The 25103-nt window shown below is 39.0% G+C and overlaps 2 protein-coding genes across 2 annotated transcripts in view; one reads left to right on the top strand and one right to left on the bottom strand.

Annotated features, from left to right (window-relative positions):
* tpd52 (tumor protein D52) overlaps positions 1-843 on the bottom strand; it is a 37283-nt gene extending 36440 nt beyond the window's left edge. Inside the window, exon 1 of the mRNA XM_073812649.1 lies at positions 684-843. Within this exon, the coding sequence (XP_073668750.1) occupies positions 684-702 (19 nt within the window). The 5' untranslated portion in view covers positions 703-843. The remainder of the gene's footprint in view (positions 1-683) is intronic.
* Positions 844-2221: 1378 nt separating this feature from the next.
* Positions 2222-24257, top strand: zbtb10 (zinc finger and BTB domain containing 10). The gene is made up of 4 exons (XM_065290857.2): positions 2222-3416; positions 12536-13442; positions 20823-20998; positions 21459-24257. The coding sequence occupies exons 1-4, from the start codon at positions 2733-2735 to the stop codon at positions 21750-21752; spliced, it is 2061 nt and encodes a 686-aa protein (XP_065146929.1). The 5' UTR covers positions 2222-2732; the 3' UTR covers positions 21753-24257.
* Positions 24258-25103: the final 846 nt, after the last annotated feature.

Below are 25103 nucleotides of genomic sequence, written 5' to 3'. Positions count from 1 at the left end.
TAACACGCTATAATAAATTATCTATAGGGTATTTTGAGCTAAAACTAAAACATGCATACTCTGGGGACACCAAAGATTTATTTTAAATCTTAAAAAAGTCTTGTGAAATGTCCCCTTTAAAACAAACAAACAAACAAACAAACAAAACTTGTACAGACACAAGAATGACAACCATGGCAAACACAGTATTTAAACAGGATCAATGACATTTCAACTGTGAAAACACATACACACATTCCCAGCAGGTGTTTAAAGCTAACATATGGTTCAGCAATATTGTCTATGCTGCAATGTAAGCCTAAGCATGTTCAAACACATAAAATAATCCTTATTCATTACAACACAAATATATTTTGTAATAGAATAATGGGAAATAATGGTTAGGTTCTGATACTTCCTTAATAATCTCGTATTCGTATTGGGAAAATGTCAATTGTAATAATAATAAAGTCCTTCTCTTTTCTAAACTACTTTATACATAACGCAAACTTCGTACATAATCCTTCTGACCAGCTGTCACATTTCTCATTTTCACATTAAGAAATAACGCGAGCACTTTTCATATCTCAGCTCCTGGCTGTGCTAACAAACAAGCTAGCTAACTTCAGAAAGTTGACATCAGTTGCATTTCTAACCTAATCTTTTCCACGTGTCACTTTACGCTCACAAATAAATTCAACTACCTTGTTCGGCTTCCTCCATCCTGTCTTTGCGGATGTCTTAAGCGGTATGTTGCTCAGTCTGATCCCTGCGGTCTTGATTTTCCACTTCAAATGCAAATTCAAAGCTCAAAGCTGACACCACTGCAACTGGGCTGCTGCGCGAGGTGGGGTGGGGTCGTCTGTGACGTCACGACGCAATGCACGTAAACAGAGCAAAACGGGCACCTGCGCGCCCACGATAAAACTCTTATTACGTGAGCTGCTGCTGTTGATTCCAATGAACCAAATGCATTGAGATACCGCCGTAATAACACGATAAGTATCGTGATTCAGTTGAACACATCATTGTGTAAACGTATGTTGTCTAAATCGTTTTGTTGCCTAGTTATAAAATACATAAACTGTATTTATGAGTTTTAATAAGGGTCAAAATTATATGAGAAAGAAAAGATAAACAAATAGCCTAGTAATAAAAACTATAATAATAAAGTATTCTAATTTAGAATAAAACAATAGACATTTTACATTTAAACATACGTGGTAGATATATTGTTTAATTGGTTTTAAATGTAAACTTTATCTCTTCTCTTATAAAAAAATCAAATAAAAGTTGCGTATGGTAAGCCTTCTCACTAGACCAAAACCAATATACAGTGTTTTGTTTTAGATATCAATTGAGAAAAAGTTTTGTCAGGTAACCCGACAAATTTCATTTGGTAACATCTGTTTGCTTTTTTATTCAAGATAAAAATGACACCAAACTACCTTACATGAACAAATAAGTTAATGGTATGTATTTGGATAAAAAAAATTAAATTTTAAATGGGTCCCGATGCATAATTATCAGAAGAGAAGGGCGGATCCCACATGTACACAGGGTGGACTCACAGCACCTACTGTAATCTACCTGCAATGAAATAAGACACCCCCAGAGGAATGTTGTTTATTACAGCCTTATGAAGCACAGCTACTGTAGTGTAGGAAATTACGCCACCCACTGGATGACACTATTTTATAATCCTATAGAAAAGTATTTATTAAAATATTTTTGGTTGCAGGTTTTTATTCAAAAAGTTTCTTGTAAACATTGCTGTTTGGAAATATTGGGGAAACGAAATTAAGGAAAACAAATGGGGTGAATGGAACATTCTAAAGTAAAAAAAATGAGCATTTATTAAAAAAATGTAATGTGTATAACAAGAAGATAAAGTACTGTACATGACATCACTGAATTCATTTTTAAACATAATTACAAAATTATTAATTTTAAAGAGTTATAAATCAGATCTAAGACTTAACTATAAATGTACAAATAAAAACAAGACTTAAAGAAATAACTTTACTTTAAATTGCAATAAAGAAAGGCATAGTGTTTGTTATAAAGATTCCGGGGCTTTTCTTATTTGTTTGATTATTATTAGATGTATTATAATTATTATGTGTAGTTGTTAAGATATGATTTCAAACAGCTTGTTGTGGATCCATCTGTCACCACCTGCAAAATACACCTATGCATGCGCTCGTCGCGCGAACCTTTATCCATCCAAGCAACCCACCTGTCCAGATCATCAAGACTCGCGCGACGTGTTTAATGTCAAGCCCACTGACACGCACAGGGGAGGGCATGAAAGGACTACAAGGGCTTATTGCATCTAGACATGTAGCTCTATAGATGAAAAAGCATGCGGAAAATGGGTGCAGTCATCGACACAAAAGACCCCCGGCTGCTCGGCGTCACCCCCATCTTCCTTTAAACGCGAGCACCCCACCCCCCCACCACGGCCCCCCCTCGCCCTGACCGAGATGCATTGTGGGGGAAGTCGTTGCCATTCGACCTCTGCAGGGCCTGCGCGGACGCAGACAGAACCCTGAAATTCATTATGCCTTTAAAACCCCTATTTATTTCCGCATAACCTACATACTCTTACCAGGAGGCCGGAGCGGAGAAAAACAGGTCATTTCATGCGGAATACTTGATATTAAAGAGCGGAGGACCTTTGGCGTAATCGGATTTAGCCGATTAGGATTTTTGTCGTTGAGAAAGTATAGATTGTAATTTATTTTAAGAAAATGTCCGGAGAGCGAAACCGCAGGTCGCTGGCTTTCCGAGGAGGTGGCGTAGCCGTCACCGGCGCGAGCGCTGTCGGAGTTGCCAGCAACGGGAACAGCTGTGAGGGCCCGGCCTGTCAAGAGCGACATTTGAACGGGAACAAGCCACAGGATAAAGAGGAGGATAGGGATTTAGGGGCGAAAGGACCATCGCTGGGGAAAGTAGAGGGTGAGGGGTCCGTGAGCGACAGCACGGAGCCGGAGGCAGAGGAGGACGAGGACCCGGAAGGGGGCACTTGGACAGCGGAGAAAGATCACGAGAAAAGCGCTTTAAACAACGTAATGGTTCAAAACGAAAGATCCAAAGGTGCTTGTAGGCGGACGACTGGCAACGGCGTGAACAGCGCTGGAGCGGAGGACGGTAAGCGGGAAGAGGACGCGGGCGCCAGGAAGCCTTTGGTGGAGATGAGACCTCAGACGCTGCTGCAGAAACACTCGCTCTTCCAAGCCTCCTGGCTTCAGGAGTTTCCCTGGCTCAAATTTTGCCAGGAGACGGGACTCATGTCTTGCTCGTGGTGCCATAACATCGCCACCACCAACAACAACAGCGACGAGTTGGTGAAAGGCAGTCGGAATTATAAACGGGCCTTGCTGCTGAGACATCACCTGTCCTCGGAGCACGGCAGGAATGACCCGACCAAACAGGTACGTTCGCACAGCGATTATTGTGACGGGAACGGGCTGATCCGCGACCGAGACGGACTGGGGTGTATTGTTTTGTTTTTATTTAACGAATGCTTTGCTTTTTCCTACTCGTTTGACCCAGGGATTGTGCTTTTTAAGCTGTTTAGAGCGAGCTAACAGGTCTGCTAACTGCAGACACTACTCTCAGGTCGGTGATAGCAGGTTAGCATATGCGGCTAACCTGTTTAGCGCTGTCAAGTATTGGGATTAGTTGAAAAGCTCTGCATTGGGAGATTTTAAAGCAAAAATACGTTTTTCTTTTTAGTGTTGTTAGTAATTTGCTGTTAATAAAACCATAAAGAACATGTCGAAACAATCATATTTGTATTTTAAATTTTAATAAGCCCTCTGTTTATATGTCATTTTAGTGTATCAAATATAACACGTTTGCTATGTTTAATAATAGTAATGTTCGGTATAAGTTAGTCAATGTTTTGTACCTTACCGTGTTATTATAACACTGTAATTATCAACCCTGGTTGTCATAGTAACTAACCTGATTGTCACAGAGGTCACACAATGGCAAGGGCTTGACCCTGCTACCTTTGGGGAACCGCACCCCTTCCCAACCCCCTCCCTGCTGCCTTGCTGTAAAAAGTGACCTCTGGTACATCTCACCCTCCCCTTTAGGGCACCTAAATTAGAGGCATTGTGTTAGGTGACTCCCCAAGATCCATAGATAGTGCGTGTAGTTCAGCTGAAGTAAATTATGTTGACTGTAATGACAGTCATGCCTGATATGTGCAATGAGCAGAATGAGATTAGGTTTTGTATGTTCCAGTAACTCGGTTAGTAGAGCATTGCATTTGCACCGCAAAAGTCGTGGGTTCGATTCCCAGTGAACACACACATACTCCGATAAAGTGTGTAGTATCAGCTCAATTCATAAATGTAATATATGACAAATATATGAACTATTACATTCAGTTTTGCTACTTAGAAGAAAAACTCTCTGGACATTTTGCAAGCCTCATGGGGCACGGTGGTGAATTTTTAACCTGTATATTCACTAGATATGCCCTGTGTCCAGTCTCAACGCAAAAGGCACAGCATTACTGGTATGGCAGTAAAATCCCATAGGATAGTGGGATGTGGCCATGTGCAGTCACTCTAATCAGGGTAACATAAACTAAATCAATTTATATACCCCGGTAATGAGGAAGGACAGGAGGAGGAGATAATCACAGCCCCCCCTTAGCAACACAAGGGTTAAAACATTACAGCAGATCTGAACCGTGTCACTCTTTGTTTCTTTCAAGTGACCTCTGTCCATGAACGTTTAACATTGTTGTTTAGTACCGTAGGACTGTGCAATTAATCGTTTTTGATTTTTAGTTTTTAATTCAAACAATAACAAAAACAACATAATCGAGGTAAAACAGTTATTGTGCAATTCAAATATAAATTGCGTGCTGCGATGTGTTTTTTACGGCACTTCGAAGGCACCACTGCTTTGACAAATGTAGCAACATTTACTTAATAAAAAGGTTAAATAAATGCATGTTTCAAAGTCACTAAGTAACCCTGATTATGATTTTCAACAAAATAATTGTGATTATGCAGCCCAGTCTCACAAAATTACGTACCTATAGTCACGTAATTTTTTGATTATTTTCCGGGATACTGTCACAAATTTCTGCGTTTTTTTGTGATCGTATCACGAATTTCTGTTTATGTGTCATTGTCACGTATCGGTTACTCAACTGTTTTGTCCTAATTTCTTACCATTTTCGCTTCAGTTTAGGATTAGATTTACAAAACATGACATCCTTACCCAAACCTAACTCTAACACTAACGCCAGGCGACAATGATTTAAAAAACAAAAACAAGTATAAACCAATACTTAAAGTGGCATCCTAATGCAAACACCAAATCTAACCCTAAACCGAAGCGAGAATGGTTTGAAAATAGAAAAAAGCAGTTGTCACAAATACGTGACAATGACACATAAACAGAAATTCGTGACAGCATCACGAAAAAAAAAAAAAATTATGTGACTATATGTAAATAATTTTGTGAGACTGGGTAGGATTATGATTTTGCCCATTATCACGGCTTCATGTATGTTTGTCATCTACTTGTGACTTTTTCTGTCTGTGTCTACGGCAAACATGAAGATCACGAGTTTGCGGCATGATATTATCTGTTAAGTGGTTAAAACATGGGCATGTCTGCACAGTCTGGGTACAGACAGAGTCTTCAGGCCACATCCTCCAATAATTGTGATCTATTATGTTTTTCTGTGCAGGGACTGTCTGTCATAATGGGCTAAATTTCTTTACTGTTCCCTATCAAATCCAGGCACTCGTGGCCGTAATTCAATTAACCCCAGAGAAGGGTATCTGGGTTGCCTCACTGTGAAGTCTGGACTTTGCCCTCAAAGTATTTACCCCCTCTTGCCCTTATTAGCGAGCAAGCTGCAATGAAGACGTCGAGGGTCTCCGCCCCTGCGCTGTCTGCCACTTGTGAAATATGTGTGTATTGGGGGGGAGTTGTTGTGTTGTTGGTGCTGGTGGTTGTGGAAGGGGGGAGAGAATTCCGTGGAATTTCGTATCGATGAGCCCTTCTCTTTGTTGGGAGGCCCAGATCCTGGCATTCCCCTCCCACACCTTGGGTCAAGCACACTGCTGCATTGTTCCTGCATCTGGATGAGGGGACCAGGCGCTGGCCTGAGGGGCTGGGATGGCTCAGGAAGACTATGTACAAGAAAAACAAAACCTCCGACCCTGTTGTCTGAGGCACAGTGTCCCCCTAACGTGCCAATCGTGTAGTGTAGCAGGTGATAGAGAGACCCTGCCTCTGTTTTGCCGAAGGCTATGTGTTTAAATATTGGGGAGCTATTGTTGGTTTACTGTGAATAGAACCTGTTGGAAGTGTACAATGGGATAATGGGTGTTGGCGACCCATCGCCTGACGAGCTTTAGACGTACTGTCTGTTTAACTGCCGCATAAGAGCCGGTGGTATTGGTGGTGGTTGTATAATGTTCCTGTTTCGCATCAAAATGAAAGTCTGGGGTGGGAAACCAGAGAGTGAAACCACAGCCAGTTTCATATACGATGCGTTTCATCAGAAAAGATCTTGTTTCCTATTTTCTTTCATGTCTATCGTTCTGAATGATACGCATTTTTACTTCTTTCAGAAAAAAAACTATCTCGCAACGCATACAGGGTAATGCCAGTACCAGAGTAAAAGTCGATACCAGAACTGTCGCAATTCTTTATGCCAGTTTTGATACCAAAAGCACAACTAACATGCCAATGGCAAACACTAACATGCGAATCAACACTTTCATTTATTTTAAAGGAACTAACAAATTTAATGGTAACACTTTACAATGCATAAGCTAACATGAGCTAACAATGAACATTATTACTTCTACAGCATTTATTAGTTCTTTTTCATTTTAACATGTACTTAGAGATTTTTTGAAATCAGAAGTTGTAAATTAACTGTTAACTAGTTAATGCACCACGAACTAACATGAACAGTTGCATTGGCATTATCTAACACTGACAACATTTAAAAAAGGTGAAAAACTTTATTCCTCATTTTTAGGCCTAGTTCATGTTTGTTAATGCATGTCAACAAATTCAACCTTATTGTAAAGTGTTGCTAATTAAATTAATATTACATAGCTTTTATTAATTATATAAGTTAACATTGCTTCAAGTGTTTGTTTATGTAATTTAAAAGTAGCTTAATAATGTATTTAATGTAAATAATATAATACACAACATCTTGCCATGAACTTAGCCAACACTGCTGACATGGAGTTAATAAAGAAAAGAAAATACATAATATAAAAAATAAATAATAATTACTAAGATTGATTTTGTTTTACACATATTTACTCATCAAAATTCTGTGTCTCCCACATGAGATCAAATTACTAAAGGCCCCCTGTGGTAAAAATCAAGTTTATGGGGTGTTTTCAATATGTTTAAAGACAAACCATATGCAAATTCATCATTCAATGTCAGTATTTTCTCCATAAAATTGAAGACAGTCTCAAAACCCTTGTTTGAATTGCCTCGGGTTGCCAAAGTCACAAACATGTAACGAATCACATCATCACAGTTGAACAAGTGGATCCGTAGTTCGAGCCATAGATACACTCAAAAAATGCACATGGACATTCACAGAATGATCATAAGTTATTAATTTTAGGTCAATTGAAATATTATACATTTATTTGAAAGATGTATTTTAGTTTTATTGGAAAAATGTTACTTGTTTAGGTTCAGGGCTCCAGACTAACTTTTTTCACTAGGAGCACAGTGGCCTTCAAATGAAAATTTTAGGGGCGCAACGCAACCAGAAAATCTAGGGGCACATACCGTAAATCAACATGCTAACCAGATATTCACATTTCTACTTAGTAATACACTGTATTAGAATGCAGAAAGTACAATGTGCTGTTTTAAATTCAGTGTCGCATCACAAAAAAAGGTCAAATTTACTGGTCCCACATGTGCGACTGGATGTAAAAATCAGTGGCACACTCTCAAATTTTGGTGGCAAAATGCGACCATTTGGTAGCAGTCTGGAGCCCTGAGGTTGTAGATGTAATCAGAGTTACTTGAATTATTAAATGAAATGTGAGTTGTGTGCCCTAACCCCGCCTACTTGTAATAAATGCAATATATATTTAGTTTATATCTGTTGAATGCTTTATTTTGATTGGTTAAGAAATGTTCCACGGATGTTGATTCTGTAAAACGCACACCTGATCTGTCAAACGTCTTAAAATAACCAGCAGAGCAATGTCTGTGGTAGGGTTGTGCCGATAGATGTTAGTATCATGGATCGATGATCGTCAGACATATGACCGATAGCCGGCTTCGTGGCGATGGTTGGCGATTAGTTATTATTATTAACATCATAGTTTTATATTAACAAGCGCATTGGGTTTGTGGGCTTCACTTTGCAAGAGGGCTTGTAACGTGCACGGATTCCTTCTCGCACGCACCTGGACTTGTAATGCGCACGTTTTGGACTCTTGTTTGGACCTGAACGTATGCGGCATAGACTCCTTCTAGCACCTGAACTTGGTAAATACGCACGGCGGCTCCGTCATTTTCTTGCACTAGAGAGGTTGTCAGGTGTGCAGGGCTTTAAAACCATAGACTGTAAAAAAAATGGATGTAGTATCCGTGACGTCACCCATTGGTCTGTGAAGATCGTTTTTTAAAGCCAATAGTAGGCGTTGCCGTCCGTCGCCATCTTGGCAGCGCATCACTGCGAATCACTCGCCGAAAACCGAAAATGGGTAAAGAGGCGGGATATGGTTGAAGTTGAGGTGGCTGGTTGCTGAAACCACGCCCGCCTAGCTTGATTCTAGTGACAGCAGTGGCAGTTCACCCCTTAATCAAGTGGCCACGCCCTTAATTATGCAGAACTTTAAGGCTTAATATAATTTAAACGGATGAGTTACAAAAAATTCACCCCCCTCAAAGTTGTCATTAAGGGCAAAATTAGCTATACAAACCAAAAACACTTCTTGTACCAGGCTGTAAACATATTATTTTATACTGTTAAGTTGGGCATTTTAACATGGAGGTCTATGGGAATTGACTCCCTTTTGGAGCCAGCCTCAAGCGGCCAGTCGATGAATTGCAGTTTAAGTCACTTCCATATTGGCTTCATCAGAGAGGTCGGAAGGTTGCCCCTCATTTAAAACCAGGAAATTTTACACAGGATTAATGGCATCAGTTTTAGGAAGGTTGGAGTCATGACAGTGTTGCTCTTTGCATAAATCAGCTTCTTTTTTGTCTTGACGTAAATGCGGGCACGCCATCTTTGAGCTTTCCGGTTTATGACTTCCGGTGAGCCACTAAAGCTAACGGTAGTCTATTGCGAAGGACCCAAGTGTACCGTTTTGACTGGCTGTTTAATGTTTATTATGAAATCCAGGAAGACCGACATAAATTGTGCAGTTAGGGGTTGCCATAATAGCTAATACAAACGCAGTTAATCTCTACAAAACATTTATTTTAACCCCATGCACAAGAGCTAAATGTGTATGTGGCGCACATGCAATGATCTGTATTTACAAATCCATCCAGTAAAATCTTTCATAGAAACTACCAGTAAACAATAAATACAATAATTGTAATAATAAACAACTAATACTATGCTGATAAAAATATGCTGATTTATTTATTCTGCTACAATATATATTATTAGAAAAATGCAATTACAGTACAGAATATATACAACATAATCTGCTTAGTTAATGTTTATAATAGTTTGTAATATGTTTGAGCTTACTTTTGTTATGTTTTAAATCAAAAAGCAAATACTAAAAAGTATTGAGCAAATAATGTCTCCACCTGCGTAAGAAGCAATTTAATTCAATTAATTGTTCCTTATGTATTAGGCTTGACTTAGGGTAAACACATTAGTTTAATATAATAGATAAAAGATATGTTTAATTTGAATTAAATTTACATTAAGTCAATCTAATAAAGCCAAGTTCCTGAGAGGAAAATCACATATTGCAGAAAGAGATTGATTGCATCCATCAAACATGATTAGATACAGATATACTAATGTAATAAATTGATGTGGAAATTTGCAACGTAATTAAAATACATTCAACTGACGAGGCATTTTTTGGAGTTTATTATGCCACAGCCAAATAGACTTGGCGCTGAAACGATAGCAACACAGCTGCTTCAGCTCTACTTCTGTGATGCTGACACTTGCTGCTCACACATGCACTGTGAATGCTTTAACCTGTTAACATCAGTGCTAAAAAATAAGTGCTGCAAACACTCAACTAGCATTTGCATCGTGTGAAACTTGGACTTAGCAGTTACGTGTCTGAAACTGCTGAATGTAGCATCTGTTTACATCCGTATCCATGGTCCAAAATGGTGCGAAAGTGTGGAGGCAGGAACTAAATTTCGTATTCTCCATACTCTAAATGAGGCAAGGGTGTAGAGTTAGATTTAGGCTGTTTTAAAGCACATCACAGGAACAACTTTTACATATGCTATTATGATGCTCAAAGATGAGTTTCAAGTGATAAAATAAATAATCGACTACCGGAGGGGTTTTATATTCATTGTAAAAGTACACAGTATTCCTTTTGTTTTACTGTTGTAAAGTTACACACTTGGCTTTTTGCAACTGTAGGCAATAACAATCTTTCAATTTGGAAAAAGCCAATGTCAAAGTTTTGAAGCTCTGTGTGTGTGAATCTTCTTAAAGCATCTGTTCTCGAGCACTACGTTTACACGTGGCACATCTGGAGAAAGGATGAGTGAAGCATGAGCATATATGAGAGAAAGAAAGAAAGAAAAAGAGGTTTACTTTAGTATGTCTTAAGATTTCACCTCATCTGTCCTCTCTTCATAGCATGGCTTGGCACACAGTCAAGCCTTCTCTGGATAGACAGAGGGGAACAATAGCGGGGACATTGTGACACCACAAATCGACGGTCATTCTCTCTTTCACCTCATCCACACATTCTTTTCACCTGCTCTCCATTACACAAAACACAACAGGCTTGCCGTTTATTCTAGAGGACCATTTACACAACACCGTTTTCAATCGTAAATTGTATTTTTCAAGCGGTTTGGCTGTTTACGCGACAACTGCGTTTTGGGATTCTAAATATGCAAGCTTTTGAAAACGCTTTGTCGTCTCCGTGTAAACTACGTAAATGTGAACGGTGACTTCACACGCATGTGTCAATGCAGTCTAAAGGCATGCACGAGTATAACCAACACAACAATGGCGGCCTACAGAACTGCTTAAGATACCGAGTTAATAACGCCTCTCCAACAAAGTTCATATTTGCTGTTTTATAGGCCAGGGTCACTTGTAGAAATAAACCTAACTTATTGTACATCTAAACAGAACTGCTCGATGCTTTCGCCATCTTGACTATTTGTATTTATTGTAGCGTAGTCTTGTAGTGTTTCTTTACAAGGTAACATCGCCATCTAGTGGCCTGCAGATCAATGCAAACGAAAATCTTTTTGATAGCGTTGTCGTGTGTATGTGAAATTTTTCATAAACTCAAAGGGAAAACTTTAGTTTTTCACTACATTGTTGTTGTATAAACAATGTGGATTTTGTCATTGTTTTCCCCTCTTAATGACGGCTTTCTTTTCTACCTTAGCTTTTAAATCTCAGTGCTCCATATTCAAACTTTCCACATGTGTTCGGATATGGAAAAACAAATGTCATGTTGTGTCATTAACGTGTATTGATGTCAAGTTTAAATAACAGTAAGATCAAATGATATCTAAGCAACTTTATGAAATTTACCAATGCAACTTTATCAAAAACAGCATCATGGAGGTTCATAAATGTTTTCTATACTTTCTGAAAGAAGTCTTATATTTAAGTTTATCGTACCTTCACTTGTTAGTGTGCTAAAGACTATGTGCTTTCTTCACAAAGCTTCAGTGTAGCACTAAGCAGTACTGAACAATAAGCCTCAAGCAAAGAGCTGGCATTATATGGAGAAATGGGGTTGTCTCTCTCTCTCTCTCTCTCTCTCTCTCTCTCTCTCTCTCTCTCTCTCTCTCTCTCTCTCTCTCTCTCTCTGGCTACTGGTTGGGTTTACAGTAATAACCCCATCTAGCAGGAGATGCCCAGCAGTGTGGAGGAGGGGGGGCTGGAAAGGCCTCCGCCCTAAGAAGTAGATTTAATCTGAATTACTCCAGCAAAAAACACACAGCTGTGTGGTAGGAGGAGAAAATATGCAGGGCCCGAGCGGTAGAAATGTCTGCATGGATTAGGACATCTGCTTCTCTATCCAGAAATATATTGTCAGTCACTCCCAGTGGTACGTACCAGCCAGCTCTTTTTTAATTGTGAGAGCAGATGATTGTCGAAAGGGATAATGGCAGAATACTTTTCATCTTAAAGAGCATTAACAGGGGCAAAGCGTGTGGGTCCAAGCGGACGGGTAATCTGCAATATAGATCCCATGAAATTGCAGCTTTAGAGCCTGTTAAACCAGTTCTCCTGTTGGAGTTGTCACCATACACCTGTCCTCTACCTTGTGTTTACACTGTAGACTAATGCCGTTTTCATTTTTGTTTGTTGTGACTCCACCAGGAGATGGAAAGGCCGGAGGACGCGGAGAGCCCGGAGGTGGAGGACTACAGGAACAAGCCCAATGAAAACTCCTACTGCTACCAGCTGCTGCAAGAGCTGGACAAACAGCGCAAGAGTGGCATCCTGTGCGACGTCAACATCGTGGTGAGCGGCCAGGTGTTCAGGGCACACAAGAACATCTTGGTCGCCGGTAGCCGCTACTTCAAAACCCTTTACTGCCTGACGAAGAGCGAAAGCTGTGACCAAACAACCATCACGCATCTGGACGTGGCGGCCGTACAGGGCTTCTCCGTTATCCTCGACTTCCTCTACTCCGGAAACCTTCTGCTCACCAGCCAAAATGCCATCGAGGTGATGTCCGTGGCAAGTTACCTCCAAATGACCGAGGTGGTCCAGTCCTGTCGCGCCTTTATCAAAGACGCCCTCAACATTAGCATCAAGCAGGAAGCCCCCGACTCTGTGGTGGTGGACTACAACAAGCGGCGAACGGTGGCAAAAGACTGCCAGGGTGCCGACAAGAAGCCGAGCAACTTTTGGGCCACCAGCATTCTGTCAAAGTTGTCTATCAAGGCTAGTGGGCAGGTGAAGGATGAACCGAGCGACGTGGAGGTGTCGGGGGGCGAAGGCTGCGGCTGGGGTGGAGAAAACTCCTCAGAGTCCACAGAGATGGATCCACAGGGACCGGGGCCGGTGTTCGTCTGGAACGAGCCGGATCGAGGCGCTGGGGGCGGTGTCAAGAGGGAGGCGCGTCCAGAGCCGGGCAGCGGCAGGCGGAAAAAGCAGACCGCCAGACGTTTCGTCTACAACATCCCACCCGAGCCGGAAGAGGGTTTCGACGAGGGCATGTTCATCCAGCCGTCTGCCTCCTACACCAGAGAGGACTACTCTTACCTCTCGGAGAATGCCGGTAGGTTACCTGTCATGCCTTTCTCTCTTCTTCAAACGTACAATGTCGCATCTCCAGAGACACCCTGGGGGTGGTTTTACAAACAAGATCTATTTCAAATCAAGTCAAATAAAACACCTAAATGGGGTGCATAAAAATGAGTTTTTAGGTGATAGTAAGACCCTGCTATTTTGGTTTATCACACTGGTCAAACTTTATGCCTGTCTAACGAAACCTTATAAAGGAAGATGTTTGACAATAGTACCTTTCAGACCTCACACACAAAAACCAGAACGTGTTTCCTCAAAGCTGTTGATTACCAATAGTATTATCATTGTTTATGAAGGCCAGAATACACAGCCATGCCAGGCCGTGTTCAAACTAGCACGCTGTTATACTACCCGGACTACACGTGAAAGAAATTTGATATGCATAATACATGCAAATGTTCTGGCATGCAAAATTGCTTACATCACACTGGAACGTCCATATGGACAAAAAAATGTACATTTTATACTGTAAATGCAATAATGTAATTGTGTAGTCTGCTTGATACACAGGATTACTAAAATAATCCCCATTTTTGTCCTGAAACGTGTATTTCTTCACACATTCTTAAACATGCACAAACGTCTCAATCTTCAGTTTTGAAAGGTTTTTCGGCCAGCCCCGTGTAGCTCAGGGCCACAACACCATCTTCTCTTTTTAATTAGTGGTCAGTCCATTTTCTTCCAACCCTTATTAAGAGAGTCAATCGTCCCTCCACCTCATACCACAGAAATCTGTGTAGTCTCCAGCCCACCGAGCCGTCACGCTTCAGAGCGGAGTAGTATTATATCTTAAGTGACGTGGTTCTGGGAGGAGGTTTTCTTTCAGCTCCTCTAATGCAGGATAATACAGTAAGGCGAGTAAAGTCTACCCTCAGGCTTCCTTAACCCTTTCAACTGCACTTAGCTTATATTCCTGAGGGAGATTAAATGTGCCAAGCTGATGGCTCACACCTGCAGACCTCGTGTATACAGATGCTTACTTGACTGTGTTCGTGCATTCATGGTGCTGGCCCACTTTTGTCTTTTACACTTAGGACTCTTTCTTATAAGGTGGATGTTGATTAATAATAGGGCTGCATGGTATTTAGGGGAAATGTGATAACTTACGATATGATAATGCTTTTAGTTCGTAAAAATAATTTATAAATAGGGCTTCAACGGCTAATCGAATAGTCTATAATACTCGATAATGAAATTGGCGTTTAATGAAGTTCATTATTGGACGCAAGCTCTTTGCCGTAGTTACGCGTCTGGATTGAACGTAACTTTCTGTTTCTGTTTGTTTAATGGTCTGACTAGTGGCCAAACCGAACAAATACCTCATTGAAAATAACAAATGTTTTGGTTTCCTAAAGACGAGGGGAGTTCAGCGCCATGTGAAGGAAGGTTTGGCAGCCAATCTTTACATTGTATACATAATGTAGTACACATTTTACACAGTAACCTTTGCTCAGTGTTGTTTTTGATACGCTTTAGCTATGATTTGAACTAAGGTAATCTACTTGTTGTTTATTTAGCTTGTTATCAGAGCTAAACTACTCTAAAAGGACTCTGTTGTTATTAATTTTTTGTGTACGTTTACCGGAAGTTATGTTGGTTCCACGAAAGCCGTTTTTGTATGTTGTTACTGCTGAAACCGTCTACAGATTAGTTCAGTCTGTGACCGTGTGTCTGCACCATACAACGCAAGCTCCTTGTTTATACAGCACAGAAAGTGGGAGTTAAGGGGCGGTAACACTACACTTTTTTGCGGACGTTACTACAAATATGGGTGGGGAGCGCTTCATCAATATAATTTTTTTTGCTTCATCCATCTTTGCTTTTCAGTTGAAAGAAAGATGATGAACCACTTTATACAAATTTTCAGGTCAGAGTATAAATAGTGGTCAATGAACCAAAAACTGTAGTATGACCACCCCTTAACAACAGGGGTTCTTAAACTTTTTGGGGCTATGGCCCTCTTACAAGGGAGGACAATTTCCAAGGACCCCCTTATTATAACAGTTATTAAAGAGCACCTAAATGGTAAATGGACTGCATTTATATAGCGCTTTTAACAGACCTATGGCCATCCAAAGCGCTGTACATGTTGCCTCACATTCACCCATTCATACACTGACGGCGGTGTCAGCCATGCAAGGCGCCAGCCAGCTCGTTGGGAGCAGCTGGGGTTAGGTGCCTTGCTCAAGGACACCTCGACCTTGGTCCGGTGGAGCCGGGGATCGAACCACCAACCTTCTGGTTTGTAGACAACCTACATGAACCACTGAGCCACTGCCGCCCTATTCCATTGCTAGAAAACAATGTTATTTTGTGTATTTAGTATAAAACAATGTGTTCGCGTGGTTTATGATTCAAAAAAGCACATTATTTTCCACATACTGTACATTTTTTTAGCTCCAGATATCTGTCTTCCTGAAACACACAGATTTTTTGTTCAAAACTCATAGTTTCATATTTGAAAAGTCCCTGATTGGCCAGTTAATCTGTACGTTGTAATTGCCCTGAAAACCTCTGACCTCAGCCAGAAATGTGACGCTCCTTACCATGTTTGAAAGATTCGGTTGCTGCCAGGAGTTAAAGGGGTCATATTATGAGATTTTTTTAAGATGTAAAATAAATCTTTGGTGTCCCCAGAGTGTTTAAGTGAGGTTTTAGCTCAACATACCCCACAGATAATTAATTATAGCATCTTAAAATTGCAAATTTGTAGGGCTGAGCAAAAGTGTGCCGTTTTTGGGTGTGACATTTGAGATGCAAATGAGTGGATGAAGTGCAAACACTGATCACAATGATGGTGGTTTGTTTGTAATTGAAACTCAATTGTGTTGTCAAGTATTTTTTCTTTCTCTCTGCACTAATTCTCAGTGCTGTGGTTGGATAGTGCAGATAAAAGGGGCGGTATTATTATAATTTGCCTTACTACCTACCTCACAAAACAGGCGAAATCTGAACAACCTAATTTTTTACATGCTTGCAGTAAATTGCTTACCCAAACAAAGTTACTGGGTTGATCTTTATCACATTTTATATGTTGAAAGAAGCACTGGGGACCCAATTATAGCACTTAAACATGGAAAAAGTCCAATTTTTAACTTACAGGCCGTGACTCTAAGCGGTAGGAATTATGATAATGTCGATCTTCTCTACATCACCAATCCCAGGAAGTAAACTGTTGCCTACAATCCGTGTGCTTGTTGTAGTCCAAGAAATGAGATAAATGTTGGAAACGATCACTTGTTTCATTGTTTACTTTGGGGTTTGTACCTTTTGCATATCGTTAACATAAAATAATACACACTTACACACCCAAGGAAATGTAAAAACGTGAATCGGACCATAGTTGCTCTTTAAACACTCTCTTTCCACAATTTATTTAACTATTTACACTTTTAAAATGAAGGTGCTTCACGATGCCATAGATAAACCTTTTTGGGCTGCATAAAGAACCTTTAACATTCAACACCATTTGAAAAGGTACAACTTAAAGAGTTCATATTAGTTCCTCACAGCTACATGATGGTACCAAATGAATAAATTGTATTAGGAACTTTATAAAAAACGTCCCAATAAAACCATGCAGCTCTTGCTGTTGCAATAGGGTGGTGGACAAGTGATGTCACAGTCCGAACTAAATGATAATGACATTCGTTGAATCCTGTTTTCATTAGTGATAGACCGATATATCGGCCAGCTGATATATCGGGCCGATATTTGCGAGTTTTATACGTGGCTGCCGCGTTCGCCGATTTTTTTTCCGGGATTATTTACAGACAGAGTGCTGGAAGTCGGAAGCAATTGCAGGTCACGTGACTAAAAACAACCAACCTTTCCATGACAACATCGAAAGATGGTTCCATAGCACCCTCACCTGTTTTTATTATTTATTAAATATAGTTTTTTTAAGTTCAATAAATGTTACTTTTTTAAAATTGAGACTTGTAACATTTGGCATCATCGTTGTGTCATTTTTATGATGTAAATTGAGTGAGCAAAAGCAGTATCGGCTCCAAATATCATCTCAAGAAGATCGGCAGCCTGTATCGGTCATTGGCTAAGGCTGATGAAACAAAAAATCGGTATCGGCACAAAAAAAATCCATATCGGTCGATCCCTAGTTTTCATTATCAAATCTTTTCCACAATTTGATTAGTTGTTGCAGCCCTAAATTTAAATTATAATAAAATATACTGTTTCCAGACTAAAAATACACACATCTCGGGGCGATATGAAGGGGAGAGGGACGGTAATTCGAAAAATACTACCGGTTTTCTACCGATACAAAGCTAATGCTAAATCCTGAAGTATCCCTTTAAGGGATAGTTCAACTAAAAATACAATGTTGTCATCGTTTATTCGCTCTTATGTTGTTCAAAAACTTGTTTGACTCTTTCTTCTGTGAAACACAAAAGAAGATATTTTGAGAAATATTTCAGTGGTTTTGTGTCCATACAATGTAAGTCAATGGAGGACAGTGTTGTTTGGTTGGCAGCGTTCTTTAAATGATCTTCTTTTGTGTTGTGCGGAAGAAAGAAAGTCAGACAGGTTTGTAATTTAAGTCAGTCATAATGGAATATCTGGTTATGCATGCTGGTTTCCTTAACAGGTGTGGCACAAAAAAGTGTAAATGTTAATGATAAAAACTATTTCTTTATGGACATTTTAGTTTTTGCATGCTATTTCCTTCATTAAAGTGAGCTAATGTATTACAATTATTTAGTGTTTACTTTATTATATTTCATCGTGGACAATAAATTGTAAAATAGAAGCATTTACATTGACACTAAATACATCTTTAGTCACGATTTCCACCGCAAGCTAAGCTTATATTCTGTATTAGGAGTAAATGTTGAAATTAATCTATTTTTATTGTGTTTTTAATGAGATTGTGCTTACCCTTTTAAAAATAAAGGTGCTAAAAAAGGTTCTACACAACCATTTTTGGTTCCTCAAAGAACCATTTAGTCAAAAGTTCTTAACCGGTTAACTGCAGATGTCTGTTTAACAGCAAACAGTACCGGAGCAGGTAGACTAAATATGGTCGTCTTTCTTCACAAAAAAATGTCAAACTAAATAAAGAAGATATTGTGCAGTCTGTTATGTAGCTTTGGCTTTGTTTTTTCATCAGCTCTGGGCTATCACTTGGTGTTTTGAGTTTGTTTACATGAGGAAAGTGTTTTTTATGTCAAGTCCTTAAACTTTAAACTTCACTTGGGGTTGGGGTTAGCGTATAATATTTGATACAATATAATTTTTGTAAGGTTAAACAGTATTGAATTTGTACTAACGACCGACTTGAAAACTTTGCTCTGTTGGAAAATACTTTTGAAAATATATTTTTACAATGTTTTCAAAGTCTTCTGTGAAATTGTGAAAAAATACATAAAACTTAAAAAACTTAATTAACGTCATTTAAATAAACTAAATTAACGAATATTCGTTTTTATGAGCTCAAATATTCAAATATTATATTATTGAAAAATGCCCATTTCTACCTTATATAATCACAAATAACCTTTAGTGAAACAGAAAGGTTCTTCAGATGTAAACGTTTCTTTATGAAACCTTTCAGCCTAAAATGGTTCTTCAATAGAATCGTGAAACACCTTTATTTTTAAGAATGTAGGTCTTTAAACTCTTTAAAGGGATAGTTCACACAAAATTAAAATTTTGTCATCATTTACTCGCCTTCATGTTGGTCTAAACCTGATGAACACAAAAGAAGATGTTTTGATAAATGATGGTAAGCACACAGCTGACGGTACCCTTTGATTTCATTGTATTTGTTTTTCCTACTATGGAAGTCAATGGTTACAATCAGCTGTGTGCTTACCATCATTTATCACAATCCTGCTCTATTTATTGCATACTAAAGATCAAATATGGTCTGATTGGCTATAATTGTTTAACGTTATGCAGCATTTTCACATGCAGCGTGTACTGACAAATGATCTTCAAGTCCCAACTTTTACAAATATTTTCCAGGTACGCCTTATTAAAACAATTTTAGGCAGACAGATCGGTTCACTTTCATAACACAAACACACTCGACTCCGTTATTCTCTTATGAGGTGTGCAGTAGGGATCGTCCCGCCCTAATCCTGCTAATGCAGCCCAACTATCTGTGCAATTCCAAATATTGACCCAGGCAGAGTGGGCCCACTGCTGAGGTACTTACAATGGGATCTAACGGCTTTGGCCTCCCTACCTACTAATCCACAGCGTGTAAGACGATCCACTGTTAGAGCTTCACCCATTTATTTACACATCATATCTTTCTCACACACCCATACAGACACACTTACAGTCACAGATCAGATCAGCAGATTAGCGTTTAACCACGTTGGCTTTACTGTATGAGGATTGTACAATCTCTGGTTTTGTTACAGAAAGAGTAATGCTATATTTTACACAAGGAAATAAATGCAAATGAGTTGCATGCATGTTGGGGTGTTGCATTATTTCATCATTCTCAAAACCTGATCCTCATTTAATCATATGGTATCTAGCGTGTATAAACAACTAACTTGTTCAGTGAAATTTTACGTTTTCTAGTTTATAACTGGTAGAGCGCCCTCTTCTGCCACCACTGAGTCGTGCACATGCACGCAAAATGAATCTTATGTTAGCTAGAAGTGTTTCTGGTTAAAGCTTTTAGGGGTGGAGTCAGCCAAAGCCATGAGCCCATTATTTACCACCAGCCTTCCTTTGTGTGATCTCACAGAGCTGGCCAAGCAGGTCTCGTCTCATCCAGACGGAAGAGATGCAGAAATCGCTTGCTCTTTGTAACACATTTGCACGATCCTGAACAGTCTCATGACTCGTGCTCGGCCAATGAGAATCTAGGTTAATCATTAACCCTTTAAAGTACGGGACGGGCCTATAGCAACAGATTGAACTTTAGCTTGGAGGCTGTCTCCACGAGGCGGTGTTTGGAGCTTCTGCTGAATTCTCAGGTGATCTGGCTTTCGTCACCTCATGGCAACGTGCTTTGTTTGCCCATTTTGGCTCAAACAAAGCCCCCCAACGTCGCTCTCACATGCTGCAGTGAGGCAGTTGTGGTCTAGTTGTCATGAGGGGTCGATCCCAGTTTTCCAAAGAGCCAATCTGGGACTTTTCTGCATGTTAGCATTGTTTATCAGTACATAAATTGCATTAAGGTAATATAGTTATGGCCCCGGTCTCCATGGCAACCGAGACATTATTTCAGCCTATGCACGCACACACTGGCTTTCTCTTTACGCACATAAAGCCGCTCTTCACAAATCACATGTTTCAGAACTGCCATTTTAAAAAAAACCTTGTCTGCCGCCTTTACCGTCCTCTGATCGCTCGTGCACTTTTCTTTCAGGTGAAGCATCAGAAAACGCCATAAATAAGCTGAAATGTCCTCACTGTAACTACATTGCCAAGCACCGACGAACACTAAAGAGACACCTGATCATTCATTCGGGCGTCCGGTCCTTCAGCTGTGATATCTGTGGGAAGCTGTTCACTCGCAGAGAGCACGTCAAGAGACATTCCCTGGTAAGATCCTTTATCAGAGTCACATTTCAAACTAAAACCTACAAGGAATATAGAGAAAATTATGTTTTGTTTTTATTTACACCACAGGGTTTGGTTGAGAAATTTATGCATTATTTTTCTATAAACCCACAACTGACTTGTCAAATGTCTTAAAATCAGAGCAATGTCTGTGGTATAAGAGGAATAATTGACTAATTTTTTTTTTTTTTAAATAATGCACGCATTACCACCTTGGGTGTGCATTATTTATGAATATTTCAAAGGCCTGCCATCAATTATTTCTTAAATATACATGAAGCTTATTTTAGCTTTATGCAAAAATATATATTTTTTCATGACAGTAATTGATAATGTTACAATCAAAATAATCGCTATGCAAGCTTGGTAAAGTTTATGAACTGTAATATTACATTTTGGGCACACCTCCATGCTCACAACGTGCTTAATGGCTTGCTTACAGGTGCATAAAAAGGATAAGAAATACAAGTGCATGGTTTGTAAGAAGATCTTCATGCTGGCGGCGAGCGTTGGCATACGGCACGGCTCGCGGCGCTACGGCGTGTGCGTGGACTGCGCCGACTCCCACCAGGGCTCGCAGGAGGGTCTCGAAGGCATGCAGGACCTGGAGTTCTCCCGCGACGAGGATTTCGAGGAGACGGGAGATGGAGACGAGGACATGGAGGGGGAGGAGCCTAACGAGATTGACCAATCTAACTGCGCGGGTGACGCGGGTGGCACCCCCGAGCAGGACTAACTTAAACCTAACCCGGTAGAAAAACAAATCAAAATGCAAAGAAAAAAAACTAGCTGGGAAACAATCAACGATTCCAAAGTGCTATCGAACCTCTTTGTTGCACGTGAAGTTATATCAAAGATTTCTATAGCTTTGTTAGAGAGGGACTCCAATATTTAAAGATTGTTTTATCTGTCAGAGTCTGGGCCCAGTGCCTGTCAGAGGGAGAGGTATAATGATATATATATATATAAATATATAAAACTAAAAATCAGGTTTTTCTGTGATGTATTTGTTTCTTTTGTAGGGGACGAGGGTGTACAGCATTTTTGAGCATTATGATAGGCCAATCGTATGAAAGAATTATTAATTATTTAATTTATGAAGAAAGATATTATGGTCTTACGAAATGATAGAATTAGATTTTTTTTGTACGTCTTCTTATCTTGTTTTTAACTGCGCTTCCTGACAGATTTGATCGTATATTGCTTAGAGGAGGAGGAGAAGAAGCATTATAGAAATTCCACCTACAGGAAGCGTTGTCGTGTTTCCTTTCTAGCTCTATGTTGTCATGAAATACATATATAATACATATTTTCCTTTACCCTGCACGGATCTTGGAACCAAAAATCTGTTTTGTGACTCTAATTGACCACAGCCATATTTATGATTAAGTTATACGGGCTGTTAGATCGTGCCAAGCAGAATGCACACCAAGATTTTGCAGGACACAAACTACTGAAAATGCTGCGAGAACGTAAAGCAGAGAAATATGGAGAAAAAAATAAGAAAATATAAGGGGAATATATATATATATATATTATCGCTAGCTTTATTTGAATCACAGCATCACAGTAACACTTTATAAAGCATTTTGACATTCACTTAAAGCTTGAATTTTGCCAAATGATGAAAACGTTTGGTGCTGTAACGCTTTTGTTTTATATGATTTTTTAAATACTGGACCTACAAGCTGTATATGATGTTAATAATGGTTAAGCCTACTCAAAACTCAGTTATACTAATCAGCTTTGTATTTTACACTGTCGAGCCTATCAGGTATGCTTTTCCGTTTATAAAGTCTTTTCTATTAAATGCACACGCGCGCACACACACACACACACACACACACATCATGTTTGTTGTTTAAACTACTGGCAGTACTTGTATAGATGGACTGACCTGATGTTCTCGAGCGTTAGTGGTTAGTGGTACTGAGCATACTTGTAATCACTTGAATGACCTGTGTAACGTTTTATTGAAGAATGCAGACGATCGAGATGGAAAATCGTTCCCCGAAACTGTCCCATAACATTATTTGGATTTAGTTGAAGAGATTATTTAGACTTTTTAGTCTCGTGTCTGCTGAGTGAAAACACTTTGCTTGTGCTAGCGTAGAGCAGAAGGTCTATGAGAAAACACATAGACAGGCACTTACTGCTCTCACGTCATTTATTTCTTATTTCCCCAAAGCCGGTCTGGATGGAAATAACTTTAAACTGTTATGTTTTATTCCACACGGAACTTTTTATTTTATTTTATTTTGACATTTCATTATTTAATGTTATATATATATATGTATTGACTCCAAAATGCAATCAAGACTGTTAATTTCTATTTGTCCTACCAAAATCGTTGTTTTTAATTGTTAAAAGATTATGTTGTATAAGATAAAGCAGGTAAAATATTTAGTGTAGATCCTTGCTCTCATGTATGTTGTCAGATTTTAATGTCTTTATTCTAAAAAAAAAAAACAATCATCCACTTTAACCCTTAGATGCATATATTGTTTCATTTTGTCCTTGTTTTTTGAGGTTTCATTTTGTTTTTGTCCATTCGTTGTTTTTTTTAAGCACATATTTTGTAAGAAATTGTTCGTGGGTTAATTCTTAGGAGCAGGAGTTTGTGTTCATATGCAGTGGATATATTGAAGTGCTATACCGCTACAGAAATTGTCTATCTTTCCCTTTACTCAAGAAGAAAGTGTATTTTAAAAACTGTATAGAAGATCCTGTTTGTATTACTTACCTTCAGATCACTGTGGGAGGATATTATATATATATACACATGAAAGTTTATGATATATATATATATATAACTATTTAATGAGTTGGTTTAAATGATGACACACAGTTAAGTGATGTAAAAGCTTGGCTTCACTGTTCTCACCTTCACACTGCTCCATCACCGTCAGTCTGTGTATCTGTTCAACTCACCACCATGTACTCTTTAGATTTTATGCTGTATATGGACAGACAAACATAACATAAAAAAACAAAAAAAAAAAACAACAACACTACAGATGAAGGTTTTTCCAGCTGTATTTTGTAAACGCTGTTTCAAAGATGTATTTTTCAACTCTCTTACAGTGATGCAAACAGGGCCGTCGGCTCACCTCAAACACAAATCAAATCAGGTTATTCTTCTTTATGTTTTTTCAAGGTTTTAAACAAATACATTTTCCTTCTCTTTCAATTGTACTACTGTTCCTCTATTATAAATTTTAAAATAAAACTTTGATATTTCTCTGCGCTTTACTGTATTATTACAACAATTGTGAAACGTCAAGTGCTTAGGAGCTGATTTGATAGATAAGAGTAATTTGACCCAGCTGTCATTTCTTATGAATTTATTAGCATTGTCCTACAAGTGTGTTATCATGCGTCTGGATGTGTGTGTGCTTATCTAATGCTGCTCTGTTTTGAATGACATCATCCAGCCTCGTTGAACAAAAGACACATTTTTGACTATAAAATTATAAAAAATTCATTTCATGATATTACACTGTAAAACATTTTCATGGACTTATTTCTGTATCATCTTCACTTTACAAGTCATTTCAACTAATGAGTTGTTACGTATAAAAACATATATTGGAAGGGGTGGTTTCCTAGACAGGTTTTAGATTAGTCCAGGGCTAGACCTTAGTTATAATAGGACATTGAAGTAGATTTTGAAGCAATGTTAACGTTATTTTATAAGTTACAGCAACTGATCACTAGTCAAGATAAAAAATAACAAGTTATAAAGTCAAGTTGATTGTCAGATTTTTGTTACGTTGTATTTACTGTAGGTCATCATAGTGTTCAATAGAAATGCATCAGTTCGTTGTCATTATCTGTACTGCCATCTAGTGGCTGCTTGCCTGAAACACATGCCCCGTTTTTTGTTTGAACGTCGATGTTAAGCGAAATCATAGCATAGACATAAGAAATAACTAGACCACGCATTGGCTGCTTTGGTCAGTATGGCGCCGCCATATCCCATACGGCAAAAATATATATTTTTAAATGTGACCCGATCTGGCGAAATGAGTCGGAAGTCGCAACGTTCTATTTTAAGATATGAGCCGATAATGTGGAAAAACAATGA

This window comes from Paramisgurnus dabryanus, chromosome 19 (assembly GCF_030506205.2).
Source record: "Paramisgurnus dabryanus chromosome 19, PD_genome_1.1, whole genome shotgun sequence".
NCBI lineage: Eukaryota > Metazoa > Chordata > Actinopteri > Cypriniformes > Cobitidae > Paramisgurnus > Paramisgurnus dabryanus.
This window is presented reverse-complemented; position numbering and strand designations above follow the sequence as displayed.